This window comes from Macrosteles quadrilineatus, unplaced genomic scaffold (assembly GCF_028750875.1).
Source record: "Macrosteles quadrilineatus isolate MER2022 unplaced genomic scaffold, UCM_ALF_1.0 Scaffold_8__2_contigs__length_117827958, whole genome shotgun sequence".
NCBI lineage: Eukaryota > Metazoa > Arthropoda > Insecta > Hemiptera > Cicadellidae > Macrosteles > Macrosteles quadrilineatus.
In genome coordinates this window covers 109,774,226-109,801,948 of record NW_026542601.1, presented here as the reverse complement: position 1 = coordinate 109,801,948, position 27,723 = coordinate 109,774,226, and the positions used below count along the sequence as shown (strand labels likewise).

Sequence of the window (27,723 nt, the reverse complement as noted above, 5' to 3'; positions counted from 1 at the left end):
CTAGTGATTATAAAAACCACTTTCAGTCTTCCGATAGAATTTTTTCTCTCAAGCAAATAAATCTAAAACTATTTTCAGAAAGAAAAAAACAATTTTAGTTGTGTTTCCCTTTAACTATCTAAGTTAAATAAGCATGGAAATCTACAGACAAAAATGTTTGTGTTCTCTTGCCAAGAATAAGCACATTGCAACTTGCAACCCCAGACTAACTTAACAGTTTAGGACACCAATTCCGCTCTCGTCTTTCCAATAACTTTTGGCATCTTCTTGTTCGTTGAATCTTCCAGTTCTTTTTGTTTGTAGTAGTGAGGCGCAACCTCCAGCAACCATTTGCTCTCTATCTCTGAAACCTAAAAAATATAATCGAGATTAAATAGTTTCATCTTAATGAAATCCAATTTCTATTTTATTTTGTTTACCGGTATCATTGCATTAGACTAAAAATAACTACACTAAAACATATTTTCTCATTTAAAATAGTTCCACCTTGTTCACCAATTTAAAAATCAAACTGCAGGAAATACAGATTACTCAACAGACTCAAAATGTCACAACACTAATTAAAATCTAAATTCATTTCCTACATGGAAATTATCATGTAATCAGTACGCAAAATAGCTCATTTGCTCTCTAGAGCGGGAATGACCCTGCTAAATCTGCTGATTTCATTGTTGGTATTTCTATAAAATAACAAAACATTCAGTAAGCAAATAACATAACCTACAAAAATCAAACATAACACTAAATGACATTTTATATACAACTAAAAAGTTAATCTGAGTCTTATGATACCGGTAAGTTAATTATGGTAGTAGGAAAAATCTTGTGTGTATTACGACACCAACAACAATTGCCTCTCTAAAAATGTATGGCCACACTCAGCTGGCCATCTACAGTTCGAGCGGCAATGACTTACTTGCGCTCTTAATACACAAATAGCTGTTTCATGCACAGGAACTTACCTGTCTCATAAACTCCTTGGTGGTAAAGACCAACTCGTGGTAGATGACCCATCGAGGTAGTTCCTCAAACAAGGCACTGTTGGGGTGTATCATGACTGTCTGGTTGTGTTTGACAGTTTTGTAGTGACCTCCCTTCGACAGCCGGGCTACATGGTAGAAGTACCCTGACGTAATGGCCTGTAAACACACATGCAGATTGGATTGAATGGAAAGTAAAATGTTTAAAGATTTTGTTACCAAGTGAATAGTTAAAAAACTTGCTACCACACCAGTCTGTTACTCTGTTACCTACATGTATAATTCTGTCTGAAGGGTTCTGCAAAACGTTAGGCGTGATTCCATGGACGATTGTGTGTGATGTATGTATGAATGTGTATGTATATGAAAAGTCCTGGGTATCAATAGTGAAGCCAACTTAAACAATTTTTACTAGGCTGACATACATTATAGCGAATATAAGTTTATCCTTTATACATTGTCAAAATGTTCGTCTAATCGCAGTGAAAATTTTGGGAATTGTTCTGTAAAAGCCTGAGAAGGTTTTTGTCTTATTCTCCTGTTTTATTCTGTGTTACCTTAAAATCTGCCATCTCCCCAACCTTACAAAGTATCATTTACTTGAAGAAGTACTTGGGAAGAGTAAATTGTAAAATTAACATATCATTTTGTTCTAAATTATTGACAGATAATTATTACAGTTTATGGACAGTATATTTTTGATACAATTATGGTTTACAAAACTTTGAATTCAAGCAAGCCATTAAAAAACCATCCAACTCACCCATACAATACCAGAAATAAATCGGAAATCATACCCACTCATCACAGATTGCAACTCTACACCAAAAAACCATCATATGCAGGAGCAAAGTTTTTTAGAACTTTACCTAAAGAAATAAAAAAAGAAAATAATGTTAATAAATTTAAAATTAAGTTAAAAAATTATATTACATCAAATCCTATTTATTCAATTGAGGAGTATAACCAGTTGTAAATATGTATTATAAGCCCTGTTAGCTATAAGGAAATGACACTATTCCGTTGTATGACTCATGTACACATTATGAATAAAGATTGATTTGATTTGATTTGATTTGATTTGAATTACTTAATTCATCTTAAACTTGAATGTTAACATTTAATTCCATTAATCAGGCATAACATTATCATATTTAATAATTTGCTTTGTTCCTTATACAATGAAGTAGGGCACGTTCTGAAGAATTCACGAGCAATTGGCTTTGGTCGGGCATGCTTGAAAAAATGGCCTGAATATTATCTCTTTTGACTCTTTTAACAACATTTTCACTATGCTTGGAAGAACGGCTATTATAGTAGTTCAAACTGGCAGGATACTGTAGTTATGATTTTATTATAATTGTTTAATGTTCGAAAAGGCTAATAATTATGTATTCACTACAAGGGCGGTCCTAGACATATATTTTGGGGGGGGTCACTGGGGGGTATGGAATACCCCCCAGCAAAGGAGGGGGGTCCGGGGAAAAAATCCTCCCCCGGGAAAAAATTTGGAAATAACGTGCTAAAACGAGTGGTTTTGAAGCTATTTTGAGGGCCTAGTTTAATATGTTCAAGCTTCCCAGTTTATTTAAAGGTCAAAGAAATGTCTAAAAATAAACTTGTATAATGTCATGTTTTTGCATTATTGAGACTTGGGGTTTTAATATCAAAGGAATAGCGCAACATTACAACACATTCAAGCATTATTGATTTACGAAAACACCCTTTCAACTCATGGTGGATGTATTTTCGTTCCACCATGCTTTAAACTGGTGCCAATGTGCATGCTAAACGGAAAATGTCCAAAATCAGACCAAGATTTTGAACAAGAGAACTTATATTAGGTATTTAAGAAGTGTTTAAGAACTTGGACCCAAAACGACTGCATTATACATGCCCAGTAAGCAACAGTTAACCTACACAAAGTACACTACCCAACTTTAACGTTGCCGTCGGCGTCCTGTCACTGCTACCGCCTGGAGAATTGGTTCTCAGTGTTCTAATTTTTTCTACGCCAATGCCAGTGGCATTTTACAAAGGGTCAACGTGAGAATAAAGTTTTTGTGCAACGATTTTGTGGTTGTGCTGGGAATTAAATCTGTCCCTTCCACATCTAAGTCTGAGACACTACCATTTTGTTGTTGTTTTATGGCTAGCAACATGCCAATTGGGTTGTGGTATTCTTAAATATGATATCAAGTGCTCTAAATATGAATACTATTTAATATTGCAATTTTTCTACAGTAATCTTTGAGTTACATTATTGTAATTACAGATTCCTAACGCTCAACTCAGATAAATTAATATTCAACTACCTTTCAAGCTTTGACTATTGATACAACTTCTTTTCTTTATCCAATACCCAAACCCAATTCAAATTTTCAATCATCTAGGTTTAAAATGAATGATAACATTAAATGCCGAAAAATTAAATAAGAAGAAGAATGCGGCCGAACGTCGAATGTCAGCATCGGACACTGCCGTTGCTGAATATGGCTGAAAGCGTCCGTCGTCTGCCGATCTTCCCTACTTTTCATAACGTAAAAAAAACAGTCAGACTCGAACGATGAGTTTTAGGTTAAAGTTTGTAATTAGTCCTTTCATTCGCCACAAGTGTAAATACTACAATGAATTTCAATTTGGCAGAAAGATTTGCAATAAAAATTATTAAAGTTCCCCTGGTATAATAGTTTAAGTTTATATATATAAAAAATATTTTGGGGGGGGTCATGACCCCCCTGACCCCCCCCCCCCTGGGACCGCCCTTGATTCACTATTCTGTGTATAGCAGATTCAAGAAACCACAGTAGCCTATGTTACCTTCCTGATGTTGATAGTTTCTGTGGGGTTGGACGTCAATTCCATCTCCACTCTCTGCATCAACCCAATCAGCTGTTCCCGGACATCTCGTGCTCTCTTCATTGATCTGGAAAATGTTATCTTCATTTTAGTGTTCATTGTAGTTGTTAGCCTCCGGATTGCCAAATAATATTTAAAAAGGTTCAAATACCTGCTATTAAGCAATCCAAATTTGTTGTTAGAACAACTAGTTTCGGTGTCTGTGTGACACCATCATCAGGCTGCACAAGGACAGTTTTCTTTCTTCTTACAAAGAGCGTCATATTTACACGAAAATAAATAAACATTTACAGACGACACAAACACGAACACGAGACATTTATGGTAACTGATCAGTTAAGAAAACAGACGACACTAACCCGGCGGAGTTTGAGTCCAGACGCGGTATTTTGACACAAAACATAAACTCAAAGATCTCAATTGTTTACTAATATTTTGTTTACCTAATGCTAATTTTATCAACCTAATCCTAATTATTTTTCTTACCTGTTTTCCCAAAACAGGTTAGGCAACCGAAAAAAGCTAAAATACACGCAATAACTATTGCATATAACCAGGAAAAATATTGACCCGACAAGTGCTGCGATCCTTCGGAATAATGGTGAACTAGTAGCAATTTAAAAGTACAAACAAATATCTGTATTAGATCTACAACAATTTTTCTATGACTGTGCTCACTCAATACAATTTATGAGAACTGTCAAGGTAGGTCCTAAAAGATTCCAACCACCAAAAATCTATAATTTTTGCTGTATAGTACCTGTACTGTATGAAGTTCTCGTAGCACCACTGCGTACTGTGGTCAGTATCCGCCCACTGCTTGTACACATTGAGCAACACCAGGTGGTCGCCTCCGGGAACAAAGAAGTTCTTGCGAGCTGTGTCTGCGTGAATTATCTTGTCCTTCGGCCGATAGAAGATGGCGCTGTTTACTGACAACATGGCTGCGATGCTCACTATCTCCTCACTACACTTGTACCTGGAATGTTGATGGTGTTTAGTTTAAATTATCACCTATTTTGATTTTTTATAGTTTTTTGTACTAGATATGACCAAATACTGAGCTATCTACAAAATGAAAACCACTCAGATTGTTGAAAAAATTAAGCATTCTCATACTGGTTATGCCAAAAACTTAAAATAGTCACAACTCTTTAACTGTGTTTCTGCCAGGCTGTTCAGCAGCTAACTATTTCATATTGTATACATAACTACAAGCTTTCTCTAACTAACAGTACTCATCCATACAATCACAATCTGAAATCAATAATAACACAATACATAGTTTAAATTATTACTAAGGGAAAACAACAGAAACCCAAACATTTAAACATTCATTGAATTAATGTAACTCACTTTTCAGAAGCAATGAGCATTTTAGCCATCATCGGATCAAGGGGGAACTCAGCCATCCGTCGGCCGAGCTTAGTAAGCTCTCCGTGATGGTTCAACGCTCCCAGTGCATACAGCTGCTCTAGAGCTAAAACCTGTGAACATGTCAAAAGGTCAGAGAAAATAAAGGGGGAGAAAAATGTAACAGGGGCAACTACGTCTTTGGTGCCAGTGACCTTTTCTATGAAAAAATCGGAAACACTTAAAAAAAAATCCAAATTAAAACAAATTTACGTCATGTCGGGGTTTGAACCTGTTACTCCCACACCAAAGTTTGAGACACTAGGCTAGTAACAGACCTAACTGGTACAGCTAATTTTTTCAACATAATAAATGAAAAGTTGATTCTTTCTGTTTTCAGGTACAGTCCAACCTCAGTATAACGAATCTGAAGGGACCGAACTGAATATTTGTTATATCAAGGATTTCGTTTAAACGAGGTTCGTTATATAGAGGTTAGGTTTGCAGGAATTTCGCTAAGTCGAGGTTCAGAACCAGCGTCGATCAATAGGTCGGGATTTGACCTCATTAAAATACAGCACAATTAAAGTAGCATAAGGCTACAATACTTTACAGTACAGTGTTTACATTGTACAGTAGAACCTAAATTATCCAGCATAATAAAGGGGAGGGATCTTGAATATTGCGCAATCATGACAATGGCATTGACCTTGGTACAAGTTAAAAACTGTAAGTTTAAAATCACAGCTCAGGGTGTCCACAGAAATTTTGTCTTTAATTTCCCTGACTTTCCATGACTATCCATGACCATTAACCATTGATTTCCATGACTCACGAACTTAACTCAAAAATTATAATATACCGTATACACACGAATAATACTGCCTAGACAAGTTATTTCACAGAAAATATTGAAATATGTAATAACAGATAACAATGGAGTACAATAGGTACAACAATGAACAAATACAAACTCAAAACCCATAAACTAGGACAACTGTATAAATTGAAATTGTCGTACATTTGTAAAAATTTGGAAAATGCTACAATAGTTGGGGTTACGACCGACTAGAGCATTGAAAGGTCCCCTGGAATCCATCCATCATTGGGGATTTCCATGACTTTTTGCCTATTTCCATGACTTTCCATGACTTTTTGCCTATTTCCATGACTTTCAATGACCAGAATTTTTTTCCATGACTTTCCATGACTATCCCTGACTTTCCAGAATGTGGACACCCTGCAGCTTGTTCTAACCCTCCTAAAACCTAGCCAAACACTGTTTTGCGTAGTCATAAACCATGTAATGAACAAAACAAAACAGTAGAAAGTGTTGTAAGCTACTGATCGTGATAGGCCAGTAGGCTACTTACAGTACAGTACTGATTTATCACAACAGAGGAATCTCAATAATAACCATTAACTATAGCATTGGTGTTGCTAGTTGAAACAAATCGTATTGAAAACAATAAATTATTAGATAAGTCATTATAAAAGTGTATAATCATAGCCAACTTAAGGATAATAAAAACACTCGTAAAAGGAATGTTAAAATAACGATGTTGCTATTCTTTCTCTTTGGTTTTGTTTTTATATTCTTTCTTAGGTTTCTCTTTATCCAAAAATTGTACAATTCACCATAGTAGTGTCGGCTCTGCAGACACTCCTGATTTGGCAAATATGTCAACCTTTCCACCCCTCAACTCATCTCAACATAATTATCATCATCATCATCATGAGTCCAACAGTCAAAGTGAAGTGAGTGTAAGTGCAGAGCAGAGTAAATGTGCTTTGGAGTGTTTGGATAAACTGCCAAAGACTCTCATTTCTGGCAGCAGTGATGGTAATTTTTTATAGATAACCAGATTGGACCAGCAAGAGTTACTAATCCCTCCTCTTTACCTATTAAATACACTAATGTTAAAAGTTCACATAAAATTAAAATTCTACACCAAAACATTCAGCACTTCTCTTCTCGAACTTTATCATTGGAAATTGTTTTAGAAGAAATCAAACCTGAACTTGTTGTCATAAGTGAAAACAAATTAAATAAAAATGAAATCCAACATGCATCTATTGTAAATTACAGAACTATAAACTATTATTGTAGAAAATCATATTTTGGAGGAGGGGTCATGATTCTTGCTCGGAATAGTCTGGCCATAAAAAGTAAAAAGATAATGATACCTGCAGTTGAGGATATATTGGCAGATAAATACTTTGAATGCTGTTTAGTTGAAGTAAATATGTATAGATTTTCTTTTTTATTAGTCGGAGTATATAGAACACCAGGAATTCAATTTGAGACTGCTTTTCTGGAAAAATTAAATTGTGTACTTGATATTATTTTCAAAAAATACTCAAGAGTAGTAGTGGCTGGTGATATTAATATTAATGTTTTAAAAAATTCTCCTGGCTATAAAATATTCTGTAACACTTTGAAAGAATTTAATATGCAATACTTGGTAGATTTTCCTACTAGAGTAACTCTGGATGGTGAAAGTAGTATAGATAATATATTTACATCAATTCCAAGAAATAAATTATCAATATCGGGTATAATAACAGAACTATCCGATCACGATGCTCAATTATTAGAAATCCTAGATTGCACAGTAAAAAATAAAACTAAACCTTTAACACAAGAAAAACGGAAATTTACTCATCAAAATATCGCCAACTTCAATAACTATCTGGCACAAGAAACTTGGTCTGAACTATATTTTGCACCAGTTGAAGATAAATACAATGTATTCTTAAAAATTTTTACTTATTATTTTGACTTGTGTTTTCCAAAAATAAAGTCAAGAGTTTACTCAAAGGCTAAAAGCTGGATCACTCCACAATTAAAGAGGAAAAAGTAAAATATTATTGACCTTAGCCAACATATAAGGATAACCAAAGACAGGGAACTAAACCAGACATTAAAACAACTCAAGAAAAATTATACAACAGATATGATAGCAACCAAAAAGAGGTTTATTGAAAGTAGCATAGAAAATGCTGACAATGTTATCAAAGCCACGTGGAAAATAATAAATAATGAGATTAAAGAAAATTCTTTTCACAACGATGAAATTAAATTAGTTGTAGACAAAATATCATATACAAATCCTAAAGATGTTAGTGAAGTTTTTAACGAGTATTTTGTAAGTGTTGTTGACAAATATATTAACCCTAAACTAAATAATCATAGACAGTTTGTCCAAATGCCAATTCCAAATAATGTATCAAAATTCCATATTAAACCTTTAGATGAACCAGAACTCGAGCAAATATTATCTTCTTTTGATAACAAGTTCACTTCAGGCTACGATGAGATTCCAATGCCCATTATAAAAAGTTCTAAAAACGCATTACTAAAACCCTTGGTACATATTATCAACTCTTCTTTCATTTCTGGATTTTTTCCAAATAAACTAAAAATTTCTAGAATCAAAACATTACACAAAAATGGAAAAAAAACAGTACCATCTAATTACAGGCCTTTATCAATATTGCCCACCATATCTAAGCTCTACGAGCGTGCAATGTACTCCCGATTGGTAAGTTTTTTGGAAAATAATCAATTATTTGACGAAGAACAACATGGTTTTAGGTCTGGAAAATCTGTAACAACTGCTGGTATTGATCTAGTTGAGGTTATTATTGATGCCATTGATAGAGGTGACAACTCTGTTGGAATTTTCATGGACCTTAGTAAAGCTTTTGATAGCGTTTCGCATCAGACACTTATTTCAATATTACAACATTTTGGTATTACTGGTAATTCACTAAATTGGTTTAAATCATATTTAGAAAACAGGCAGCAATATGTTGAACTGAATACGATTACAGAATTCAATCAATTACTTAAAGTCAAATCATCTCTAAAACAAGTCAAATATGGAGTCCCTCAGGGGTCTATTCTTGGTCCAATTTTATTCCTCTGTTATATAAAAGGCCTGCCTTCAGCTCTAACAAACTTAAATAGTAAATTATGCCTCTATGCTGATGATGCAAATTTAATAGTTTCTGGTAGATCAAAAAATGACATTGAATATATAGGCAATAGTAGCCTTGAATCTATATATGAATATTTATCTTGCAAAAACTTATTGCTTAACTCAGAGAAAACCAATTATATAAATTTTTCAACTGCCCAAAAAAAACCTTTAAAACCTAATTTAAAAATTGATAACAATTACTTAACTCAAGTGACTCAAACTAAATTCTTAGGACTAATAATTGATCAACATTTATCTTGGTTGTACCACATTGATAAACTAAAAAGTAAAATTTGTTCAGGTCTATTTATGCTGCACAACTTGTCTAAACTCTGCTCGTTGAATGTTTTACTGAAGGTTTACTATGCTCACATAATCTCACATATTGCATTCGGCATTGAATTATATGGTGCAACAACCATTCAAAATTTAGATGGTATATTAATTTTACAAAAGAGAGCCATACGTATCATGTTAAACTTGGGAGAAAACCAATCGGCAAAACAGTATTTTGCTAAATTAAATATCTTTACAGTGTATGGATTATATATTTATAAAACTATAATTAATCTAAAAAGTGAAATGAATACACATACACTTCCAAAATTGGGAATGTCACATAATTATAATACTCGGCATCGGAACTACCCAGCCATCCAGAGGCATAATTTAGAGTTTTATAATAAAAAACCCACTGCTGCAGGTACTAGGTTTTTTTATGCTCTGCCTAAAGATTTAATGGAAATTAATAATATTAAGACATTTAAAAAGAAATTGAAAATATTTATATTAAGCAAATGTTACTACTCATTTAGTGAGCATTTTGATAATATTTTATAGAATTAATTGTATTTATTGACGCCATTCTGCATTTATATTTGTAAAATGTAAATCTTGAATAAAGTGTTTCTGAATCTGAATCTGAATAGTTATCCCATATCGCCCAATCACAGCTTACTAAACATTATGTCGTCATCAGTCCTCCCTCAGTGAATGAAATCAGTTCTCAGTTGCAAGTTGCAACATAGCGCGCGCAGCGACAGCAGACAAAGATGTAAAACGGAGCAGACGAATGTTAGCGCAAGCGATGACGTGACCTTTCCATTTCATTTGATAAAGAAAAATATTTTCCCAAAACAATGATTGGGTGGGGGATTTGTTATATCGAGGGAAAGACGTAGACAATTCGTTATGCAGAGGTTAAATTTGCAATGTAGAGGTTCTGACAATGATAAATTCGTTATATTGAGGTGTCTTATTTTAGCCGAAATCACAAAAAATTCGTTAAATCAAGGTCGTTGTTATGGTTTGCTCGTTATGTAGAGGTAAAATATACATTGTGTCTTATGGAGAGTTCTAAGGGATTAAAAAAATCGTTATATCAAGGAATTCGTTATATCGAGATTCGTTATATCAAGGTTAGACTGTAAAAGCATTTAGCTTGGATTAAATATAGGATGGAGAGTACACAGCTACCTCACCTGATGAAGGTTACAGACGTGTCAAAGAACACATAAAATATATACAGGGTCACAGTTATTTTTCTTAATCCAAGAAATAATGTCCAATATTTCAAATACTTAATAAAACATACCACAGAGTAGTAAGGTACAGAGGAAACTCGCTTTATGGGACGACCGTGTGCTTTCAGCTCTAGTATGTTGTGCTGAAAATATATACTTGTGATGAGCAAGGATGAGCCCGAGTGGCGAGCACTGTGCGGAAATTCTTATAGCATAGGGTCTTCCTCCACTGTAAGCACTGTAGTACATGAAGGGAGGAGTGAGGTTGGACTTTTCCCTGGACACCAGCGACTAGAGCTAGACACCACTTAAGTGTACCATTGAGTGTTTCCTCTGTACCTTGCTTATCTGTGAAACAGTTTTATAAATCTTGGCAAATAACATTGCACTGAGCCCCAGTATCTAATTTAAACTGCACAGTTTTGTTATTTGGCAATTTTAAGGGTTCTGTCTGATCTTGATTCTTGACTGGGTTAGAGATGCAATCAACATGCATCGGATAATCAGCATCTTCATTCTCTACCACCTCTAAAACATCAGTATCTTAACTCTTACTAGGGAGATTCTTTTGAGTGTTTCATAGTACAGACCAGAGTCTCGTGAGGCGGGGGGTCGAGAAAGTCAAAGTGTATGAGGTCGTTGATCCCGAGTGCCTTGAGCGTAAGCACAGCGTTGCCCAGATTGATCCTTTGTATCTCAGGCACCGTTTTGTCCTCCAGCTCGTGTTTGTACGCCCAGGCCGTGTACAGACGGAAACACTTGCCTGCAGCCACTCGGCCTGCGCGTCCTGCTCTCTGATTGGCCGACGCCTGGATAAACAATGTTGATTATAACATTTTAAAAGAATTCAAGAACTAAAAAACCTGATTTACAACGATACTAACAGTAAAACTAGAGTTAGTCTAAATCATAAACTAACTGATTGAACTTTATCAAAACTAATTAAAATCAAAGTTGAGTTTAAAAATTAAAAGCAAATTTTACAAAATTTAAAACAGTAAAAGCCATTACAGCAAGTTTAGTACAATAAGTAAAAAACAGCACAATGCAGAAAATACATAAAGGCAGAATACAAGAGTCAAGTAAAGGGAAACCTTAAGTTAAGTTAAGGGGAAACCAAAAAATTGGTTGAAAAGTTAATAATCTTGTCTTCTCCCTCTTGATTACTTGAAACTATGAAGTAGAAGATAAAAATCATTCAAATTCTGAAAAACAACAAACTGATGTATTACACCGTCTCATTGTATAGGCTATCACTGAAATGTACAACTTCAACATCTTACCTTGGATATAGGCACAACAATGAGAGACTCCATGCCAGTTCGGGAGTTGAAATTGTTCTGTTTACAAAAACCAGGGTCAATCACATAAATGATATTGTCTATTGTCAGTGACGTTTCTGCGATGTTTGTTGCCAACACTACCTGCAAGAAATGAAAACATTCACTTAAAAAAAGGTAAAAGGCTTTTTTTGGACTGATTTTACGACTGAAAAAAAACCCTAAAACTGTCTTCAGAGCAAATATTCTATTGTAAGTTGACTAGTTGGATGATTTTACAAAGAGTAATGTGTTTGATTCCTCAATTCTTTGGGGAGGTTTTCTGCTTTATTTTGAAGTTCAGGAAAATGGGCATCATTTGAGAGAGGGATGGAAACAATTGATTTTTCCAACAATCTTAAACGTCAAAGAAATCACATGAATTTATCTTACTACTGAATCCTATTTTAGCCGAGGAAAGAGTTTAAATCTGTAAAACAGCCTTCTGCAAACACCCACTTAAACATACGCTCGCAGAAGTGTGCATGACCTTTCATTGAATTTATAATATTCATCATTCTATTCTAACCAACATACATAAAGGTTATGGTAATGACGACTACAGTAAAATGAAAACATATTGGAACTATGGCTTCTATATTCAGTGTCTGGTGTTACTCCTCACAGAAACAATCATTGGTAGTAGCTAGAAAGAGGTTGAAACGTCAGCCTTATATCATGCAATCGCATTGAGTTTATTTACTATCAAAATAATGCAGCTGTATTCCTTGCCAGGCACATTTACAAATCGGAACTAAACCTTCCCAGCAGTGACATTACACTGTTTTCTGATACCACATGATCAATCCTGACATTTTCCAGTGCATCAAATAAAACCTGGATTCGCTCATTGAGTTATGGAAAATTATTTTGTTACAAAACTATCAAGTTTTTACCACCAAATTAGACTACATCCTATTGATTCTCCTCCATTCATCTTCAGTATAAATAGCCTTATGATGCTCGGCTATATAATACAGACGAGCGTACCTTCCTGGCGCCCGGAGGCGTGGGCATGAATATCTTTGCCTGCATGTCACTAGGCAGGTTGGAGTAGACAGGCAGAATGATCAACTCTTTGATCTTGGAGCCAAGTCTGCGCACTCTGTCCTGCAACAGTTCTTGGCATGTCTCAATCTCCTCCTGACCTACAACAAGTCATGTCTGGTTCACATGGTGATACTATCAACCCTGTTTTGAATTACTAAACTAATTTATCTTAGTGCAGGATATAAGAACTCAGAAAACTGGTCGTACAGAATACCAAACCATGCAATTTATTGTGCAGCAACAGTACAATGGTTGTAGAGAGAGAGTAACTCCAAGTTGTAAAATAAACTAGTGATATGTGGCAACTGGCAACACTGCATAGAGTTGGCAACAGCCATTTTGTAAACTCTATCACTTTCTCTACCCTTAACAAAATCCCTGAGGGGACGAAATGTGGTATTATGTGTGTCTGTTGTATGTTTTATGGCACACCTGTATTTCTTCAAGGTAAGTTAGCTACTATCTTTTTTATCCAACAATTCAAAATCCTGGCCAAGAGCCCTTCGCCGAACAAAACCAGACATTTGGGTTGATACGTTTTTACTTTTACCATATCTTTATAGGGGAAAATACCACCAAGACCGAATTTAATAGCATGGCTGTGAGTCCTAAAGATCAATGGACGGTGGACAAACCTGTTAAGAAGACCAATATGTCCCCCAGAGGCTGTGTGGCATGGATCTGCAGAATGGAAACAACACACGCATCTATGTAGTCTGCCTCTGGAGCCTTGGTGTAGTAGATATCAACGGGGAATCTTCTGCCTGGAAAAAAACACATTAGAGTACAGTATAATGTTGAACAGCAGTTAAACTACTTGTTTCCCCTTTGTTATTTTGAAAGAAACAAATCAATAGGGGTCAATGAGAATTAATTAACAAAATTATATTGATTTTGCAAAAACCACAAGGAATGTTTACAATTTTGTTCAACAGCACAATTTACCTCGATGGCAGAAGGAAAGGCGCAGTATTTTATAAACCGATTATAATAAAATAAAATACCCCACCGCAGTAATCCCATTTTGGCCCAACTCAAATTTGACCCTAGACCCTAATGCCTAACATTTTTGTCCAGACCCTACTCGAGGTAAAATCATCTTGCCTGCAAATCCCTACAAATTTATATATGACCAGATATTAATGCATTCTTTATATCCAAGATCACTGTACTTTTTTGTTTTGGGATCCCCAAAAGCTAAAAAAATGTTTTGAAAATATGTTCTTTCATATTAAAAAAAAGCTACTGGCATCAATGACAATTAACCCATTGGGGAAGGAATTAATCCGCTACCTGCAGCACCCTCTGGCGGCAATTAATTTTACCGAATTTGTAGACTTTTACTCTAACTGCTATAGAAAGAAAACCTTAGGTAATAAATTAATAATTCTTTCAGCATTTTGTTCACAGTAAAATTGTCTACAGAACAGAGTTAATTGGATAGTCAAAGTTCTAAACTAAAAAAAAATATATATATAAAGATTATAAAAATAAAAACTTTAAAAACAATATTTTGAAAGTAAACTTGATATACAAATTCCAAGATTAATCCAGACACCAAATAACACTACTATTATAAAGGTCGATCGATTCCCTACGTAGAAAAATCAAAAGTTGTGTACTTTTATAAGTAATAACATTTAAAAAAAATTGTTTGTTTACCTTACCGCAGCTGATTTTTGGTGATATGTGGTTTCCATGGCAACACAAAATTGTTTGTTATTCGCTAAAATAAATGAGTAAATACGCAAATCAAGAAGCAAGATATTTATAAACATTATAATAGTAAGAAGAAACAAAAAGGGCAAAAAATAATAATAACTAAATAAAAAATGGCGCTGTCTAGCGGTGACACGAGCGGCTCTCGTAAGTCGGCCTCCGGGCCTGCAGCGGCCGTACGAGTAACGCTCGTCAGTCGGCGCCAATGGGTTAACAAGACTACAAGATTGTGCCACTCGCAATCTTGTAGTCTTGTCTACATTCATTCTTCACTCATATATAGGTTAAAATGCGCACATAGTGGTGTCCCCATCTTAAATAATTGTTATAGAAAAGAATTTGTCTTATCAATATGTCTAAAAGCTGTCCATATTCAAATAGTCCTGACCTGGAGTTCAAAGCTGATCTAAGTCAGTAACAAATCTACACAGATAATTTAACTCCATTCTACACTCACCTTACATTCATTTTAGCTTAAAATATGCACTAGAATGTGGATGGCTGTCATACTGAATTAATTAAACTGTCTAAATAGCCTATGGGAAAACTTTTTAATCTCCAACTAACTGGAGATTGAGTCTATCTCACACCTGGTATCCTGAAGATGGGAGCGTCGTCAAAGAAGTCGGAGAACTTCTGAGCGTCGAGAGTTGCGCTGGAGATGAGAAGTTTGAGATCTGGTCTGAACCTGGTGATATCCTTGACCAGTCCAAACAGGATGTCTGTGTGTAACGTGCGCTCGTGGGCCTCGTCAATTATCATCACACTGCATACAATAAGCAATGAGAGTTGTACTCTTTGTTACTAGAATCTATTAAATACAACAATGCTTAGGCCTATCTATACAATGGTATGAAAATTCTGTGTGTAATTGAGAGCAGGAATGTATTTTTTGTTCTTCTAGAAAATTTTTATTGTAATATTTTGTAAGAAGTTGGCAGCTCCTTTTAACCTTGCATTTGGCTGTCACTATTCCATCAATAATTTTAGCCTCTGGATTACTTACCTATATATAATTTCTATTGTAAGGGCTTACCTTAGCAATCCTAATATTGTTCATCCACGCAATATTAATTTTGAACCCAAAGGTTCATCTTCGGTTGAATTAGGCCAACCAAACTTCTATAGTAGTATCTTTGACTATTAATACAACTTCAGTATCCAATAGTCAATGGTAGTATCCACTTGATGGGTTTCGTAGAAAATATAACATTTATCACAATACAAATCACATGACGCAAAAATGCTAACAAAATTAGGGATCAAAGTTTGAGAACACATTGCCGGCAACTATAAAACATCGGGTGGATACTACTATAGAAGTTGATTGACCTAATCCGACTGAAGATGAACCTGTGGGTTCAAAATTAATCAATAATATTAGGATTGCTAAGGCCCTTATAATAGCAATGTCACTATTTTGTGCATGGATAAAAAAACCTTGTGCATAACATCAAGCAAAGCAAGGAGTGAGCCGGTACATTAAAAGAATGAACTGTAATGGCAAAATTTTAAGTGGCAACTCTGGGCCAGTGACTCTTTATTAATACACCTGTTTACAAATTATCTTTAAGTAAAATAAGTCATCAGTGAACAATTTTTAACTACGGAAGACTATAAGCATTTATTATTGTTGTCACCTACGTTCATGAAGAATACAAAATAAAACACTACAAGAAAAAATTATTATTAAAAAAAAGTTACCTGTATGTTTGTAAATCAGGCTCTGACAGAAATTCTCTATGTAAAGTACCATCAGTCATATATTTGATGATCGTCCGTTCAGAGGTGCAATCCTCAAATCTGATACTGTATCCAACCTGTAACGACAAAATACAACATTTATTATAATTAGTTTACATTTAAATTACAAAGTATTTCTTCAAACTGTGTTAAGTAAGTTGTGACCCTCAGATTAATTTTTGAGCGTATCTCTCAAACAAAGCAACACAGAACCAAAGATTTCTCAATTCCCATTGCATTCAAATGTTCCTTTAAAAAATGAGAGTAAAACTATCATAATGAAATTTAATCATCACAAGCACTTCTTCTGTCCAGAGCCAACCAGTCGAACCATTTATCCTGTTGTACCACTTCACAAGACAAATATTTTACGTGAAGGCGTGAAGGTAAAATATTTGGTAAAATACTTATGGGTGTAATATGTACATATTTTTTAATTTTCGTGCCCTTTCTAACCTATTTTCCAGCCAAATGTATGAGTTTTTCTCAGAGATTGTTATATTTTTGCGATTGAATGGGGTACTGAGATTTCAAATAGTTTTATTTTCACTCATAGAAATTGGAGATTTTACAACGCCAAAAACCAGGATACGTTTTTAAGACAAAAAAAGTGAAAATGTTAGACAAATTAGAGGACTTTTCAGTAAGCAAGTGCTATTATTTTTAAGTTCACTTAGTTACTTAGTTTTTATTAGGCCTACATTAATAAACTAACCAACCAAATAATCTCAACCAAGTCCTAACATCTTGATGACCACACCTAGTTTTTAATGGGTCATGAGCTAATGCTCATCATACCAGCCAGTAATAATTCTACCTAAAACTGTGTGATACTCGATATCAACATAGTAGCGAACAGAGGGTTAGGAAACACAGACAATAGTTGTATGACTAACATACAAATCTCTCACCTCGTTGCCTAACTTAACCCCCATCTCCTCAGCCACACGAGCCGCCACTGACATTGCAGCCACTCGTCGGGGCTGTGTGCAGCCTATCTTCTTCTTATCTTCTGTAAAGCCTGCCTGGTGAAGATACTGCGGAATCTGCGTAGTCTTGCCTGAACCCGTCTCTCCTTCTATGATAAGAATCTGTGCAAGACAAAACTTGTTAGATATCAGAGAAAACGGGTCGTCTTCAAAATAATCACCACAGATATTCCACAACTTTTATGAGCCTACATGTCCCGCAACAGTATTGACAAAACCTAACAGCTTTTTCATACGAGGTTTGTCAAACAAATCATACGATAAGTGATTTTCCTTATAACCATACCTTCAAAGTCTGGACCGCTTTTTAACTGCAAACTTTTTAAACGGTGTGGTCCAAAGGGCCCAAGTTAATATGTTAATACTGGTAGATAAATTAGCTTTTAGACATCCCTAAATGATTTATGTTAAATCTATCCAATAATGAGCCTCCGGATCAGTAAAAAAAGCTTATACAGGTTTAAGAAATAACTTACATTATTTTTAGCTTTAAATTATGGTTCAGTATTTTATTTGTATTTTATCATTCAAAAAGTAATTTTTTTTCATTGTTTCAAACTTACTCCGTCATTCTAACTCCTTGACTAACCACAAAGCCTACATTCTGAACAAATAAATAATTGTGAGATGTAAAAAAATAAAATAAAATAAAATGTTTTATTAAAATTTACTTGAGAAAAAAAAGTATAATGGTTACCTGATGTTCCCGAACTGCAGCGATTAAATCTTCTTTGAAAGGATAAATTGGGAGACTCTTTTGAGTTTCTTCAATGTTCATTTTTTTCTTTTGGGCTTCCGAAACTTCTTCCTTGTCCTGAAATTGATTTTACAAATGTTATAGACGCACAGTTTAAGTATGCCATTGTAATATAAACATTTAAAATTAAATTCTATGTATTTTGACCCTTCAGAGGAGACTTCACAGAATTTTCCTCAGGGGAATTGTATTTTAGTTTTAAGATCTGTCTGTTTTTTAAGGTGTGCAGTCACAGAAGTCACCATACCTCATTTGTGTCTTTCTAAGGAACAACTCAAATTAATTTCACTTTCCAAAATCTTCCTAATTCATCATGCCGCGAAGTTGCTGGAGACCAGTATAGAGTGTCACCTCTTGTAATTTTATCTGTTGTTATTTGTGTACTTTTTATAGTGTTAAATTTGTATTTAAATCATGAATCCAAACGGTGCATGTATGTGTCTACAATATATATATATACATAAGTTTACATGTATATACATGTAAAGTTGTTCACTATCCTAAAAACACACATCAATGGAAGCCGAACAAAAAGGTGCGGTTTTAACTAAATGTCAAATTTTATTCTTGAATTTAAACAATTAGATTTTGAATTTTAACATTTTCAATTCTTGATTCGGTTTTAAAACATGTGACGTTACCTTATCCTTGTCTCGGTTGCCAGGCATGCACAGAGCTTGTATGAAATCTATCTGGTTCTCCAGCACCAAGTCGTATTCCTGTTGTTGGTCTCTCTGTTTCGCTCCGAAGTGGAACACAGCGGAGGACATTTGTTCCTCCTCCCACTTGCGCTGTTCATAGTGTGGCATCCGCTCTCGCTCGTCCACCTCCTCATATTGGTCCTTGCTCTGTCACATTCAAAACAGGGATAACAAAATTGTGTTAAAATATTTTTTTTATTAAAAGCCACTTGGTTTGAGAATATTTAATTTTTAAGAAAGACAGAACAGATAGACAACTACAGTAGACTCCCTCTAGTTCTGACCCTTTAGGATCAAACTTTTGTCAGAGCGAAAAAATGTTGAACCATTAATGAATGGATGTTTTTCAAAAACACAAATAATCACAGTTGTCAACTTTGAGTGTGACCAATATATTGCATTACGATTACATGAATAAATATGTGACACTTGCTGGAAAATTTTTCCGCAAAAATTTGGTTAGTCAATTATTACTAGCCTATATTGCAGTGGTGTATCCAGGGGTGCATCCAGGGTTGGGGTTTGAACCCCCCCCCCCTTGACCTTTAATGTTATTTTTTTCAATTAAACAGTTTTTCCTACAATTTAAAACTCTCTTTTATGTGTCTTCATCAAGCCCAAAACGCGAGTTTACAGGTAAAGTAACAGAGATTTATATGGGGAGAATGAACACAGAACAGAACAGCGGACAGAAAGACAGAGTAGTATAACATCTAACTGAACTCACCGGTATTCATTCCAAGACTGAGATCGTCTCCTTTCTTCCGTTGGTCTCTCCTTTGACCTCTATTTAAATCTTAACGTCTTGCTGTGGCTTTTGGTTCTAACAATCACTAGGCCTACCGTATATACTATATTATTAATAAAAATAAAACTTTTACTTCTTGACACATAAAATAATATGAACACTTCTTTTACTTTATAACAACAGGTTGAATTTTTTAAAGTTTCCCGGGGACGGGCTTCGGACCCAGCCTTCCCTGGGCTCCTCAGACCCCTCGGTGTAACCCCCCCCCCCCACCCTTAGGATTATCCTAGTTACGCCTATGTTATATTGAGTGAGAGTCCTTAGTGTTACTTGAAATAACTTTCGTTTTAACTATAGGCCTAGTAGATACAATACTGACCTAGGCTGCTTTGCCTTTAACAAATTAGTAATATAGATTTGTCAGTGAAATAAAGTTAAAAAACTCATCCGCAACTCACGTCCTTAGTGTCCTGAGGCATGTGGTAACGCTGGACTTTCTCCAGCTCTCCAGCCTTGTCATGTTCTTTGGCCAAAGCGAGCAAAAACTTCTTCTCATCTCGATTTTTCTTTTCTCTTTCTGTGAGCCTAAAATGAGATGAATAATAAGTATATGTTCCAAAGCCATAAGCCCTACTTTTCCAGTAGCAAATGGTCTAACGCAGTGTTTCCCAACCTTTTTCCGCTCAGGGCACACTAGCTAGAACACGTTTGTAGTCACGGCACACTTGTCCACAAAAATATCGTTGGTTGAAATTACATTTAGTAAGTGCATAAAATACTTTTTTTTTCAATTACATCTTATCCCGTAAAACCTGTTTTTTACTAGTAAATATATATGTGTATAATTATAATATAAAGGTGGGTTTACCAAGGTAAAAAATAGAAAACTCACGATTGTTATCTAACATAGTACATTATTTAGTTTTTATTAAATGGAAAGTAAATAATAATAAAACATGAAGCTTGATTAAAATGTATGAATTTACCAATAATGAGTAAGAAATGTTTAATAAACCCAGGTTCAGTTCTAGTCGGAAACTTGTGCTTGACGTTTGTTCATTAAAAGTTTCTTTCTTGGACGAATGGTTGACAAGCAGACTCTCATATCGTCTTCCAAAGACTTAAGTTGAGAACGGGTTTTGGTCTTGATTGCGTTCATTGATGAGAATGCAGCTTCACAAATGTACGAAGTAGAAAAGGGCAATATTGCTTTCATGGCCTCCTTTGAAATTAGTGGATACTCCTTTAGTAAAGGAATCCAAAAAGATGAAATATCAATATTAACTTTGGTTTTCTTCAGTTTTGATTCTGCTTTTCGCATCTTCAACTAATTTGGAGTACTGTAGCTTTAAACCATGATCATTTTTTAAGTCGATAAGCTCACTCTCTTCATCAGTCGTAAACAATGCAGTCTTGTAAGCAGCTTCAATGAAAGGATTTCTCACCCAGTCCATTGAGGAAATATCAAGGGATGGGAAGTACTTTTTTATATTTCCTTCAAACAGACGCAGACTTTTCAAAATTAGCTCGGAAAAAGTTGAATCAATATCACAATCTTTTGTCAGTTCAAACATGTCCAAGGTTCCATGTTTTTCAATTTTAGTTATCCACATCGAAAGCTTCTGCTGGAAAGAACTTATTTTGTCAGTGGAAGTGAGAATGTTTTCTTGCTTTCCTTGCATGCCTTTGTTCAAAAAATACAATTTCCCAAATATGTCAGCCAAAAAAGCTACTTTTGCACACCAGTTTTCATTACTAAGAAAATCAGCATACTCAGATTCTTCACAAGTAAAAATATCAATAACTCATCCCTAAGTTCATAAAATCTTTGAAGGACACGTCCTCGTGATAACCATCTCACTTCTGTGTGTAGTAAAAGCTTGGTGTGCTCAGCATCCATAGCAGAACACAAACTATCAAAAAATCTGGACTTCAAAGGCCTACTCTTGATGAAGTTAACCATTTTTATAACAATTTGCAAAACATCATTCAGCTCAGGTACCAAAGACTTGGCAACTAGAGCTTCCCTGTAAAGAAAACAATGTGTAAAAATAATATCAGGATTTTCTTTCCTAACCAAGGCCAGAAAACCTGTTATATGGCCAACCATTGCAGGACAACCGTCTGTGCAAACGCTCAAACAATTCTGCCATGACAAACTATTGGCGGAGAAATAATTGTTCACTAGCTGAAAAATATCTAGTCCAGTTGTATTTCCAGGAAGGTCTTTGCAAAATAAAAACTGTTCAATTAACTCACTTTCACAAATAAATCTAACAAATGTTAGAACCTGAGGTTTCCCGGTTATATCTGTGGACTCGTCCAACTGAAGAGCAAAAAAATCTACTGTTTTAAGTTTTTCAGTAACTTGAGCTTCAACGTCTTTGGACATGTCTTCAATGCGCCTACTTATTGTATTGTCAGACAACGGGATTTTTCTAACTTCTTTTTCACATTCCTCACCAAACATAATTTTAACAATTTCACAGCAAGCTGGTAAAATGATTGATTCAGCTGTTGTGTGTGATTTCATTTTTTTAGCAACTAATTCAGCTACAACGTAACTGGCCTCCTGTGCTTTTTCCGATACAGAAGAGAGTTTTGTAAATGTTGAAGCCTGTGCGGATTGATTTAACAAAAGTCTTTTAAAATATTCAACCGGTTTTTCAGCAGCAAAAGCATGCTTCGTAACTAAATGTCTTTTTAACTTACTTGGTACCATAGCTTCATTTGACAGCTGGTCACTACAAATTAGACAACGGGGTTTTGGCTCTTCTCCACCAGACGACGTAAACCCGAATGACAAGTAGCTGTCATGGTACTGACGAAACTTAACCGATCCACCATCGTTACGTTCGTTATGTTTTCGTTTTGTAGGCCTACTTGCCATAACAGTTTTGTTTCCACTAACTTCAGCACTACTAGTCTCTTCACTTGAGTTAGAACAGGTACTAACATCGTTTTTCTTTGTTAAATAACGATCCATGTCACACAATCAATACTAACGACGTACAAAACAACACTAGCACTGACAGGTTAACTGAAAATGAGTATTCTGTTCTGTTGCTATGCTATCGCTTCTCTACGCCTAGCGCTTACTAGTGGATGATTAGTGAACTATAGGTAGGCAGATATGCCGTGCGCTACCGAATTCTACCGGCAAAGATTCGAACTATTAGTTAATGTTAGAAGCGGAACGTAGTGAATGGTAAGGAGTGGAAGTTGGGGCATGACTTCATAGATTCAACACTGACAAGTAATTGTACGCAAAAGAACGTGCTGTCATGAATGCGCAACAGCTCTTAAAACACGTCTATTATGAGATAAAAAATGTTAACTACTTAAATTTTCGCGGCACACCGGTTGGGAAACACTGGTCTAACGACTAGGGTTCAAAATTACAGTAGCAGTCATGTGACCACAAGAAACATAGACCTGCACCAACACATACCTGAAATGCAAACCACTCATTTGAGCAGTGTTGCCAAACTATGTTCATTATTTTACCCGCGTCCCGATAAAATCCCAGTTTATACAAGTTGGTCCAGCAGCAATCCCCGCAAAATCCCTGAAACTTAGCAAAATACCCTGAAATTTTGGTAAACTGCACTTACACTTTGAGAAGAAGTATCACGGATGTAGAGCACAGATTATCCAAATGCCACTCATCCGAAACGTTGGTTAATCAAAGTCGTCCCCAAAGGCAGTAAATTTGAATTTACTGCCATGCCAACATTACGAAAGCAGCCGGCATGAGCCCACAAGGCGCGCTTCGTGCATAACTGAGTGACACAGTGATCGTGATGTAGGCCCTACTCGTATACTCATTACTGATGTGTTAAAACCGAATGTCAAATCTCAAAACCATCAAAACTTAAGAAAAGTTTCTGTTTCGAGATTTGATAGGCAAGTTCCGAGATTCAAAAGTTCAAAATTGAAGATTTCGGTACCTGTAGCTTTATTTTTGAAACTGCCAACATTTTTTGGTGTCATTATTGTTGTTTTTAACTCTGTTTAAACACAAAAGCTGGATAATTTAATCAAGTAATTACATTCTGACCTAAAAAAAAGGTACCTTAAATACTAATTAGGCCTACTAGAACAACTTACAATAAAGTTCTATACCGTACCCATATTTGCTAAACACAAATAAATATTGACCACTAAATGTTCTAATGGTTCTAACTTTCATTTTTTTTAATGTTGGGTAAGGAGTTTAATTAATTTTAATGTTTGATGTTGGTCACAAATAATGGTTTTTTTGTTGTGTGTTTGAAGTTAATTTGTCACTGTATTTATGCTATCTCAGGGCCAGGACTCAATTTCTTTCAGTTTTGATTGCATAATAAACATTTTATTATTTAGGTACCTGTATTATTGTAGAAAACTTTTAACTAAAAAGGTTTTGCATTTGCGTTTTGAGATTCAAAATTTGATTTATTGAGTTTCGGTTTCGGTTTTGAGATTCCAAATTTCTGATTTTGCCCATCACATCACTAATTAATACAAATAACCCCACTTTGTGTTCTCTCAAAAAATAATTGTTTTATTTGGATTCCACCGTTAGTTAATCTACCAAACATTATGGTAGATAAAGAATACTATTTTTTTTTCTCAATACTTAGCTTAGGCCTATATACAATGCTGAGTGTGCTATGCTTTAATGTCCTAATTAGCCTACAATAAACTTAAGACGACCATAGTGATGTGGTCAGAAATGCCGAAGATCTTGGCGATAACATCAAATGAAGGGTATTGACAAAATCTAACGTTACCAGGCTGAAGTAAAGTACGACTTTACTCATGATAGATTTGGTCAATGCACTAGGCCTATCTTCAAAATAAACTACCTATCTGGACACCCCTCTGCTCCAATTTTTTTGAATAATCGATGCTCTACTGTAGCATTAAACATTATTCAATCCCCAAAAAATGCCTGCACAACCATCAAAATACTTGGCAAAACTGTATTTGAACCTCTACAAAAAGATACTAGCCTACACAGGAGTGACCATTCTTCTATCATCAATTGTTGAATAAAATACCAACCAAACACTAAGACTTAAAAGAAAAAAGAATGGACCTATCACGAATCACAATTAAGTTTAAGTAGGTAACACTTCTTTCTTTTTTTTAAAGGAAAATATTTCTAGTTTGATTTTTTCTACACACTACTTCACATAAAACGATGAATATTTTATTTACTCGTAAACAAATATGAACAAAAACTTCATACATAACTTACTCTTGTTCATTGAACAGGTACTCATCATCTTGGATATCAGCCTCCAATTCAGCAACCTTGTCTTCTTTACGTTTTTCGAGATATTTCCTTCTCGATTCAACACGCATTCGAGAGACAACCTTATCCCTGTTTTCATTTTCCAGTTTAAGTCTTTTTGCAGCTTCCTCGTAGGTTTTTTTATCTGTAATTAACGAAGCAATTAATAACTACTGTAACTTAATTGTTTGAATAAATTTGGGCTACCAGTACTTTTACCGGTACTTTGTAAAATATGGTAGCCTATACAAAAGCTGAGCCAATTTCTTAAAAAATTTACTTTGTATTAACTTAAGCTACATTAAATTTAATAACATAGATATTTCTATAATGTTTTATTTTAGCCAAACTAAAATTCTTAGAGTCATAAATATCGCTGGATGGGATTGTAAAAGGGTCGTGTTGTGAGGAACCAGCCAGTAATGAGCCTGAAGGTCGGTTTTTAGCTGCCTCAACTTAGGGTGGTGAGAGCAAGTGGCGGATCTAGAACAGTCAAAAGGACGGGAGGGGGGGGTCTAGGGGGTTCGGGGATACCCCCCAAAAAATGTGTGTAAACTAAGTCTCCAAAATGGCAGTTTTATACCATTTGTTTGTCCAAATTAGTGTGACAAATTATTTTACGCAATGTGTATTCAATACTGTATTACAGGCAGTAAAAGAAATACACATATGTATGCCCGGGGGGGGGGGGGTTGCCCCCTTCGCCCCCCCTCTGGATCCGCCACTGTTGAGAGCCCTTATAGTCAATATGTTTATCTAAAACAAGTGAAGCCAAATCAGTGGAAACTATTAAAACCCCTTCGTTTCTAAATATATTGCCCTTTTATAACTAAAAACAAGTAAATATTATTAAAACCTAAATCTGTCAACGGTAAGTAGGCTTTATTGCTTAGTTTTCATCAAAAATAAAAGTTTTACTTATCAATTTGATAACACAAATAACAGAAATTTGATAACAGAAATTAGGAAATTTCTGTAAGGTAACTTAACTTAACTTACTTACTATAATTATAACTGTGGATAAAAAAATATGTTCAAATTATTTACTTAACTTAACTTACTTGATCGTGCTGAAACAACATTCCTAGTTTTTTCTTTGTCACGCTTCTTCAGCCTTTCTGCAAACTCATCTCTCTGCTTCCTATCTTCTTCACTATCGCTTGTGCTTGAATCGCTAGACTTCCCCATCTGAAACACCCATTTCATAAAGAGCTTGTCCTCAAAATATAAAGATAGGCTAACTAGTTTACCAAGATGAGATAGGCTACCTGGACTGGACCCAGATGAGAATAGGATCAAGCTTAAACCTCATTTAGATATCAATTAATTTTTTGAAGCTATCTAACGAAAGCTTGACGTTGGATAGCTTTCATTAACTTCAAGACTCTGTAATGGCTTTAAAATAAATATTAATTAAGTAGGCATAACTTAGGCCTAAAATGTGTTTGTACTGTAGTAGGTAGGTAGGCCTGTAGACACTTAATAGGCCTAACTTAAGTTACCTAAATATTAAAAAGCTTTCATATTTTTATTTAGACTAACTTAAGTCATTGATTTATCTAAGGTGAGCACCATTAAACTATCATAAATACTAACAATAATACATTTGTATCACTATTGTAAACTTAACTAAACTAGGGATAAGGTAAGCTAAGCTATTTTGAGTTAAGTCTATTCTATTGACAAACCTACGTTTAATAAACCTATAAAAGGGCATGGAGACACTAATAAAACCAACTTAACAGATTTATTTACCTTAAACAAAACAACTTCAAAACTGAATTTTCGAAATACAGTAGTAACTTAAATAACCAATTTTTTGAGTTTTAAGTCAATGTAAGGTTATGTTTATCGAATGAAAAACGAAAACACAAGAAAACAAGCCAGAAGCGAAAACCCTGAGCTTACTTTTTTCTTTTGCTATAATTTGGTCAACTTGTGTTACAGCCATGGAGCAGCGCAGTCTAGAAACGTTAACCTTGGTGTATATATACACTATATAAACAAATACTTTAACACGAAACTCTGAAACAAAACCAGCAAAAACAGTGGTATGTTTTTTAAACACAGAGTGGTTACTCCAGTTATTATTATAGTTCAGTGGTGATTAGAGTTAGAGCTGGACTTGGCTCCTTGGCTGAAGTAGTAAAATCTAATTCCACAAATTTGGGCTAAAAAAATAATAGTTGAGAGTATAAAATACCAGTAGATCAAATATGTCTTGAATATGCAGTTTTAAATCTTCAACCGGCGGCCGGGGCTGCAATTTTTTGCTTGATTGTCGTTTGAGTTTGCGCTTGCTTGCGGAATTGCACTTTACAAACAAATACCATTAATTTGGTGTGTATATTCACCTATGCTTACCTTTTAAGATTTTCTTCTGACTCATAGCAAAAGAAAATCCTCCGTAGGCCCTACTCCTATCCCCTAAGGTCAGTTAACTGAAAATGGTTTTATAATGGCTTTCATGTTGTAACTCTGTTGAGTTTGGGGTTCAACATTCCAAGTACCTAAATAAAATCATATAAAACACACTCCTCAAGGAGTGTTATTTTATCTATGATAAAATACACAAGGAGTAAATCTGTTTAAAAAAATCATACATTAGTACGGTACTTCTTAAATCGAGTTTTAAAGTGTTGGCACTTTTATAAATGGGTAGCTCAGTGGATATAGTAATCTCCTAGTAATTTAAAGGTTGTCGGTTTGGTTCCA

General features: G+C 34.9%; 1 protein-coding gene across 2 annotated transcripts; it reads right to left on the bottom strand.

Moving 5' to 3' along the window:
- LOC129001052 (pre-mRNA-splicing factor ATP-dependent RNA helicase DHX16) lies at nt 1-26,855 on the bottom strand. 2 transcript variants are annotated; one of them, XM_054428204.1, is made up of 18 exons: nt 26,764-26,855; nt 26,070-26,196; nt 24,973-25,153; nt 20,186-20,312; nt 18,920-19,126; nt 18,219-18,335; nt 17,444-17,623; nt 16,494-16,609; nt 15,380-15,555; nt 13,706-13,834; nt 13,011-13,168; nt 11,985-12,125; nt 11,292-11,510; nt 5,196-5,326; nt 4,600-4,818; nt 3,801-3,906; nt 963-1,139; nt 1-350 (listed from the first exon to the last, which is right to left on the bottom strand). In XM_054428204.1, exons 2-18 carry the CDS (start codon nt 26,194-26,196, stop codon nt 219-221), a joined length of 2,643 nt encoding a protein of 880 aa, XP_054284179.1. In that variant the 5' UTR covers nt 26,764-26,855; the 3' UTR covers nt 1-218. The 2 variants fall into 2 exon arrangements, with proteins under 2 accessions (XP_054284179.1, XP_054284180.1); XM_054428205.1 differs by having other exon boundaries at nt 26,701-26,773.
- Between the last annotated feature and the right edge of the window lie 868 nt (nt 26,856-27,723).

What these genes read in the sequence shown, in the direction of transcription:
- LOC129001052 (XM_054428204.1), bottom strand. Translation starts at nt 26,196, where the DNA reads ATGGGGAAGTCTAGCGATTCAAGCACAAGCGATAGTGAAGAAGATAGG. An exon ending in TACCTGTTCAATGAACAAGA is followed by an intron (nt 20,313 to 24,972) that starts GTAAGTTATGTA and finishes ATCTCATTTTAG; the next exon opens with GCTCACAGAAAGAGAAAAGA. An exon ending in CCCCGCCTCACGAGACTCTG is followed by an intron (nt 5,327 to 11,291) that starts GTCTGTACTATG and finishes ACATGTTCACAG; the next exon opens with GTTTTAGCTCTAGAGCAGCT.